The sequence below is a fragment of the Ascaphus truei genome, chromosome 15 (assembly GCF_040206685.1).
Source record: "Ascaphus truei isolate aAscTru1 chromosome 15, aAscTru1.hap1, whole genome shotgun sequence".
Classification (NCBI taxonomy): Eukaryota; Metazoa; Chordata; class Amphibia; order Anura; family Ascaphidae; genus Ascaphus; species Ascaphus truei.
In genome coordinates, this window is record NC_134497.1 from 6,968,959 (window position 1) to 6,976,986 (window position 8,028).

The 8,028-nt window shown below is 52.6% G+C and overlaps 1 protein-coding gene across 1 annotated transcript; it reads right to left on the reverse strand.

The window, feature by feature from the left end:
- Positions 1-2,153: 2,153 nt before the first annotated feature.
- Positions 2,154-7,919, reverse strand: PSMA7 (proteasome 20S subunit alpha 7). Its single transcript, XM_075571407.1, has 7 exons — positions 7,638-7,919; positions 6,320-6,446; positions 5,934-6,058; positions 5,464-5,586; positions 5,243-5,362; positions 3,056-3,118; positions 2,154-2,312 (listed from the first exon to the last, which is right to left on the reverse strand). The coding sequence occupies exons 1-7, from the start codon at positions 7,731-7,733 to the stop codon at positions 2,217-2,219; spliced, it is 750 nt and encodes a 249-aa protein (XP_075427522.1). The 5' UTR covers positions 7,734-7,919; the 3' UTR covers positions 2,154-2,216.
- Between the last annotated feature and the right edge of the window lie 109 nt (positions 7,920-8,028).

Sequence of the window (8,028 nt, forward strand, 5' to 3'; positions counted from 1 at the left end):
TGTGTTATTAAAAAAACAATCAGTTCTGTAGTAAGAAAAAATACTTTTAGCATTTTCTGTTTTTAAAAAAACAACTTTGAAAGACCAATTTTCTTTTATTCTATTTTAACAGCCATTTGCTAAGGCACTGCCCCTTCATGTCCTGTCACAAGCCCTGGCACACCCCTTTGTCAGCCCTGCCCTCCCTCTAGCACATGTCAGTGCAGGAGTGCTCATGAATATTCATGAGCTTCCACTGCCAGTCAAGCAGAATATAAACAGATCCCAGCTTTTAATATGTCACCAAATTTCGACCTATCAATACATGGAAAACGAATTGACCTGCAGCTATACAGTTCTTTAGCTAATTAGAGATTGCCCACATAAAACTATTGAAGAAAAAAAATAAATGTAAAAAAAAAAAAAAGACTGAACTGCAGCTTTAGTCCTTCTCAGATAAGGTGCTTTGAGGTGTAGGAGAGGCCCAGCGCCTCAATTACTGCTACCGTCGACACCCCTTCTAGTGGCAGCGATCAATGAGGCAATCTGTGAGGAGGGCCAGGTAACAGCCAGGCCTTGCACGTAACCATGGGGGAAATGGGTCAGGCCTTTGGGGTATATAGCAGGGGTCCTCTCTAGGCTGGGGACAAAGATTTGTATATTTCCCTCCCATCCCCAAGTTTTGTACATGCATTCCTTAGGCTGCACCTATAGTGCCAGCGACGCGACATCGCGCCAAAACAAATGCATTACCGCCGTCACGTGCGCTTATAGTAAGCGCGGCGCGACCGCTGGAAGTCACCTCAATTTGATTTTTCCAGCGACCGTAGCCGGCACTATAAGCGTAGCCTAACAAATGTCTTATGCAGAAGCAATACTGTTCTCGTCACGGCAACAGCGAAACGTCCGCACCGGCTCAGCGAGGCACAGAACGTACACGGGGCGCCAGCTGTGTGGTCGTGCCTAGGCTAGTCGCAAGAAGAGAGCGGCTGGCTGGAGGTGCTGACGGACCTGCTCACGAGTACCCAGCAGGGAGAGTTTTTTGTAAAAGCAGCAGAGCCAGGGGCTGGAGGTCACCTGAAAGATGGCTGCTGAATATCTACCCCCCCCCCCCCCCCACAGTAATGCTCTGGGGCTGGCAGGCAGTTAATGTTTTAACATAAGCTGTGACCTTTTTCTTCCACTTGACAAATGTGGTCTTGTTTATTCAGGTCGTTTAAATGCTTGTGAGAAGGATCTTTGTCACCGAGCAGCTTCTCAGCCAGATGAGTTTGGTTTTGTAGGAAAATTACTTTTTTTTTTAAAGCAGGAGGAAAACTAGAGATGATCCTGCACCGAAGGCTGCAGAATCCGCACATTGCAAATCTCACCTTCGATTCCAAGTCAAGTAGTTCAAGAATTCAATGTTCAATTTGAAGTTTGGAACACATTTGTGAATCCAAGAGGAATACAAACCAAAACCCAGCAAAACATCCTCAGACTAGTGTTTGAACATTTTAATAAAAGGATAAAACAAATCAATTAAAGTTTGATTTGTCCCGTTAAAAAAATATATAAAATGGAATGGAACCAAAACCCCAGTGGAAGAGCCCAGCCCAACCTGCAACTTCATTCCTCGTCATGACCAACTGATCCATTGGCTGGGCCCTGTGTGTTATTCACCAAGCACACACACAGCAGGGCCCCGCTCATACAGCGGTTCCGTTCCAGGCCGCCGCCGCCATAAAGCGTGGCCCTACAGTACTGTATTGTACCTTTGAAAACAGATGCAGAGCAGTAAACTGACTGTTTTGCTGATAAATGGCATCTGACAAGGAGCTGCGCACGCGCTAAAACTGCTGCTTAGCGACCGCCGGATACTTTGCAGCTGTGCGCGTCATGCCGAAAAAAACAGAACAAGCGCCGAACCTAATGAATATGGGTATACATTGGGAAACGCTGTAAAGCGGGGCCCTTCTGTACAATGTGTTCACAAATGTCACCGTCGCCAATCAATTTGTCCCCATTATACTTTGTACTGTGATCTTTGCAAGTACAAGTCAATGCCTCATTTCAAAGGGGGGGAAGTCGAATTGAAATACCTGCTTTTGGTTTTCTGCGAGCGAGTAGAGTCGCTACCGCTTATAAGTCGCGCAGGCCATGTTAAGAGAAAGAATACACTCTGGGCACAGACGGAATTTTAAAAAAAGTGGCCGATTTATTGCAGACAATATCATGTAATATACGATGCGTTCCCGCTAGGTTGTCTTCTTCGGCTTCTTCTTCTCGTCGGTCTCCTCCTTCTCCTTTTCTATCTCCGCCACGTACCGCTCGATTTCCTCGGGGTTCAGGATCTACCAAAAATCAAGGGAGACAAAATGGAGGTCCGCGAAATGTTACAAAAAGCTGTCTGGGAAGCATGGGGTCGGCGCGGCAAATAGCCCGCTGCATGCCGCCTGGTGATCAACACCGTCCCTGCCAGGTGTGTGAAAATCTATGGATTGTAGAACTCGGCCTGCAAAAAGGGTCCAGATTTACTAAGGGGAGCTAAAACTTGGCACACGTTTCAGCCCCTTCGGAACTTCATGATTAAGTCTGATATTCTTTAATGGACTTTAAAGCAGCAGTCTGTGCCGATTGCCATGTTTTCCCCCCTTTAATAGATCTTATTGCCCTTTTCCAAAGCAGTTTTTATTAAGTGCCCGGGAGGTTAAAATGGAGCTCTCCCGGGAGACCAGCGCAGTCTAATAATTACCATGTTTTAACACTGGAAAAGGAGAGGGAGCTACACAAGAAACACAGGTGTCTGGGGGTGGGCTGTGAAGGCTTAATATGGTTTAGTCAATTTGGGCCTGTGTTCCTTAAACAAGAAACCATAACCGCTCCCCCGCTTGAATATAGCGCTGTTACCCTGCCGCAGAAAGCACTCTTCCCTGATCAAGAACTGGCTCATTACACCGGTATAAACATTTATTGGATGCTGCTAAACTGGTTTTGCTTTGGCTGTTATTTCTGTTAGATTGCTACGCAAACCTTGGCTTGTGCTCAATCCTCTGTGCAAATGCTGCATGTTACCCGGACCTAGATCTAACCTTACCTTGAGCGGCTGATTCCTCCTCATAACGGCCAGTTCGATGTTTTTGCCTCCGGACTGCACAACCTGGAATATTGAGATTCTGGTTAAAAGTCCAACTCAGCTGACGGGATCGCAGCGTTGTAATGGTGGGATCGCAGCGTTGTAATGGTGGGATCGCAGCGTTGTAATGGTGGGATCGCAGCGTTGTAATGGGGGGATCGCAGCGTTGTAATGGGGGGATCGCAGCGTTGTAATGGGGGGATCGCAGCGTTGTAATGGGGGGATCGCAGCGTTGTAATGGGGGGATCGCAGCGTTGTAATGGGGGGATCGCAGCGTTGTAATGGGGGGATCGCAGCGTTGTAATGGGGGGATCGCAGCGTTGTAATGGCGGGATCGCAGCGTTGTAATGGCGGGATCGCAGCGTTGTAATGGCGGGATCGCAGCGTTGTAATGGGGGGATCGCAGCGTTGTAATGGGGGGATCGCAGCGTTGTAATGGGGGGATCGCAGCGTTGTAATGGGGGGATCGCAGCGTTGTAATGGGGGGATCGCAGCGTTGTAATGGGGGGATCGCAGCGTTGTAATGGGGGGATCGCAGCGTTGTAATGGCGGGATCGCAGCGTTGTAATGGCGGGATCGCAGCGTTGTAATGGCGGGATCGCAGCGTTGTAATGGCGGGATCGCAGCGTTGTAATGGCGGGATCGCAGCGTTGTAATGGCGGGATCGCAGCGTTGTAATGGCGGGATCGCAGCGTTGTAATGGCGGGATCGCAGCGTTGTAATGGCGGGATCGCAGCGTTGTAATGGCGGGATCGCAGCGTTGTAATGGCGGGATCGCAGCGTTGTAATGGCGGGATCGCAGCGTTGTAATGGCGGGATCGCAGCGTTGTAATGGGGGGATCGCAGCGTTGTAATGGCGGGATCGCAGCGTTGTAATGGCGGGATCGCAGCGTTGTAATGGCGGGATCGCAGCGTTGTAATGGGGGGATCGCAGCGTTGTAATGGTGGGATCGCAGCGTTGTAATGGGGGGATCGCAGCGTTGTAATGGGGGGATCGCAGCGTTGTAATGGGGGGATCGCAGCGTTGTAATGGCGGGATCGCAGCGTTGTAATGGCGGGATCGCAGCGTTGTAATGGCGGGATCGCAGCGTTGTAATGGCGGGATCGCAGCGTTGTAATGGCGGGATCGCAGCGTTGTAATGGCGGGATCGCAGCGTTGTAATGGCGGGATCGCAGCGTTGTAATGGCGGGATCGCAGCGTTGTAATGGCGGGATCGCAGCGTTGTAATGGCGGGATCGCAGCGTTGTAATGGCGGGATCGCAGCGTTGTAATGGCGGGATCGCAGCGTTGTAATGGGGGGATCGCAGCATTGTAATGGGGGGATCGCAGCATTGTAATGGGGGGATCGCAGCATTGTAATGGCGGGATCGCAGCATTGTAATGGCGGGATCGCAGCATTGTAATGGCGGGATCGCAGCATTGTAATGGCGGGATCGCAGCATTGTAATGGCGGGATCGCAGCATTGTAATGGCGGGATCGCAGCGTTGTAATGGTGGGATCGCAGCTTCTAAGCATTAATACTGTTACTTTATTTTCTACGCCGTGTTGACAATATACAAAGAATAAAAAAAAACCCCACTATTTGCTAAATATATTACCCGGAAAGACAGCGAGATAAGGAGCTTGTATGTTTCAGGACTTAAAAACCAGAGACCGTACAATGTACAGAATCAGGAGCAGAACAGATCAATATGCTCTGTGCAGTTTGCAATCAAAGTGAGCATCGGCTGTGCGAAGTGCGAGTGAACTGGGAAAGATGTGTTATCTAGAGCTGGGGGGCGTCCCCCCCTCCCGGGGGGCGTCCCCCCCTCCCCCCCCCATGTTCTCTGCAGGGGGTGCGGGGTTTACAGAGGCCCTGCATGGTTACCAAAGCATTTAAATGAAATGCCGGCAACGTGATGACAACGCCGGAGCCAAGGTAAGGAGGGGAGGGGGCAGCCGGCAGGGGAAAAAAGATTGTGCTTCCCTGATCTACGGAGTGGAGGGGAGAGAAGGCACCTTGCTGTGAGGAGGGGGGTCTTTACCAAACACAGGGATGGCGGGGGCATAGAGCGGGACGCGGACGTGGGGCAGGACGCACGGTGGGGGATGGTGGGGAAAAGGGAGATTGTATTGTCCTAGTAAGTTTACCAGCGGGGTTACTCACTTCCAGCAGCGCCTTGATAACTAGTTTGATGGTGAGGTCGTCCGTTTCAATGGCTTCTTCGGTGTAATGTTTCTCCAGGAACTCCCGCACCGACTTGGCCCCTCTGCCGATTGCATTGGCCTGCGGGGGTGGCAGAAAAGGCAGCGTGAGCGGCAGTGTTTGGGTTACATGGACGCCGTGTGCATGGCGCGGACACGGGTGGCACAAAAAAAGCCACTTACCTTCCATGCATGGTAGGTCCCAGAGGGATCCGTCTGGTAGAGGTGAGGGGTCCCATCAAAGTCAAACCCCACGATCAGAGCAGATATCCCAAAAGGCCGGCGTCCATTGCTTTGTGTGTAGCGCTAAGGACACAAAGGTTGTGTTAAAGATGTGACCAAGTCACTATATCCACCTGTGCCCCAGGTGCGGAGACCTTGGATAAGGGTTTCTTGTTCTTTTTAATAGTTTGTGTGACATACTGGGAAAGATACACATTTATTTAAACCCATACCATATGACAGAGTTTAAAAGGCCAACCTTCCTGAGGGAACTATACACCTCTGACGCAAAGCGCTTACGAACCACACCCTGATGGAAGATAGTGTGCCCAAATTAGACTGATCTGTCACCCAGACAGCAGGACAATTCCTCTCCTGGTATCCTCCGTACAATCAGTGTAAATATAGTAACTGGCAGACCCCCCCCTCACCTGTTTCAGGCTGGCGATGTAACGTGTGATGTATTCCACGGTCACCGGATCCTCCACGGTTAGTCTGTGGCTCTGGCATTCAACACGGGCCCGGTTTATAACAATCCTGGCATCGGCGGTCAGCCCTTTAAGAAAAGCAAGAACCTCTCCCATCTTAAACCATCTCCCCATCATCGCTCCCTACCTATGCAATCCTCTTCCGCTCAATAATTTGTTAAGCAGCTTCTCCTTACATAGAAAAAATCCCCTCCTAAAAGCAGCAGGACCCCCCCCCCCCCCCGCCAGCCCAGCCGGATCCCCACCGCCAGCCCCGCCGGATCCCCCCCGCCAGCCCCGCCGGATCCCCCCCGCCAGCCCCGCCGGATCCCCACCGCCAGCCCCCATACCCGCAAAAGCCATGAAGACGTTCTCGTCCAGGGCGCAGATTTTCCGCACGGTTCTCTCATCCTGAAGTTTGGCCATCGACTTCTTCTCAACTCCAAGAACCACGATCTCCTTCCCGCGGACGCCTACCTGAAACGGAGACGCCCAGAACATTGCGTGACGCCCCAATCTCCATGAGCCGCAGCCAGAATTAGATTGTAAGCTCTACGGGGCAGACTTATGCTGCCAGCAAAATTTTACATCGCTGTGTACAGTCAGCGCTATATAACAAAAGGCAGTATTATGTCACCCTGTGGCCCCGTCTCACGCTGAGCCTCCCACTTACTAATGCTCCTAATCACAATAATGTATATCCCCCGCTTTCCCCCCCCTCAATGTACGGTCCAACCCCCCCACCCCCAATATCCCCCTCACCCGAGCCATCTCTACAGCCCCCGTCTCTCTCCGGTCTTCCTCTTACCCCCTCCTCTCGCTTCTCCTCACCGCTCGCCCACTTCAACTGACCCCCTGGTATTCCCCTTGCTTCTCACACCCCCGTCCGGTCACACACACACCCCCCTTGCTTTTCCACCTCCCTCCCCACAGCTTCTCCTCACCCCACGTCTCCCCCTTGTTTCTCCTCATTCCCTTGATCCTCCTAAATACTCCCTGCCCGGGTCTTCTCTTTGCTTCTCCTCACCCCCATCCCCCTTTGTTTCTCCTCCTCAACCCCCATCGCTTCTCCTTCTTACCCCCCATTGCTTCTCCTCACCCTCCACCCCCCTTGCTTCTCTTCTACTTTTCCTCCTCCTCACCCCCCCCCCCCCCCCCATTACTTCTCCTCACAAACCCCCCATCTCCCCTTGCTTCTCTTCTTGCTCCGAACCCCCCCTTATTTCTCCTCCCTAACCCCATATCCCCCTTGCTTCTCACCCCCCTATCCCCCCCTTTGCTTCTCACACCCCCCCCATCTCCCATCTTCTCCTCCTGCTCCTCACCCCTTCTTATTTCTCCTCCGAACCCCCTTGCTTCACACCCCATACCCCCTTGCTTCTCCTCCCCCCCCATTCCCCCTTGCTTCTCACCCCCATATCCCCCTCGCATCACCCCTTACCCCCCCTTGCCTCTCCTCACTCCCCATATCCCCCCCTTGCCTCTCCTCACTCCCCATATCCCCCCTTGCCTCTCCTCACCCCCCCCCCCCATATCCCCCCCATCCATATTCCCCCCCCCATATCCATATTTCCCCCCCCCCCATATCCCCCCCCATATCCATATTTCCCCCCCCATATCCATATTTCCCCCCCCATATCCATATTCCCCCCCCCCCCCGGTTCTCACCGCGGTGGACCCTTTCTTCACCGCCTCCTGCGCATATTCCACCTGGAACAGATGCCCGTCCGGGGAGAAGACGGTGATGGCGCGATCGTAACTCATTGTGCGCGCTCTCCTGTATGAGCGGTATGGTGAGAAGTGAGCGGTATAATGGAAGAGAGGAGCGGTATACTGAGGTGGGGGGGGGTTGTATAATCCCGGGCAGCGGCTCCCTGCTTCACAAACCGAAACCTCCGCAAAACAGCACACTCATCCCCCACCCCCGATTCACCAACGTCACTTACGCTCCCAGCGCATGCCCCCGCCGCTGCGTCCCGCTACGCAAAGTGCGTAACCTCAGCCCCGCCCCCTAACAGCCTGCGTCCGGCTCCCGCTAAACTACGTGAGTAACCTCAGT

Excerpts from the sequence above, each read along its gene's own strand:
- PSMA7 (XM_075571407.1), bottom strand. The coding sequence starts at position 7,733 with ATGAGTTACGATCGCGCCATCACCGTCTTCTCCCCGGACGGGCATCTG. Across the intron at positions 6,059-6,319 it reads CGTCTTCATGGCTTTTGCGG|GGCTGACCGCCGATGCCAGG; the intron begins GTATGGGGGCTG and ends CTTTTCTTAAAG. Across the intron at positions 5,363-5,463 it reads GGACCTACCATGCATGGAAG|GCCAATGCAATCGGCAGAGG; the intron begins GTAAGTGGCTTT and ends CCACCCCCGCAG.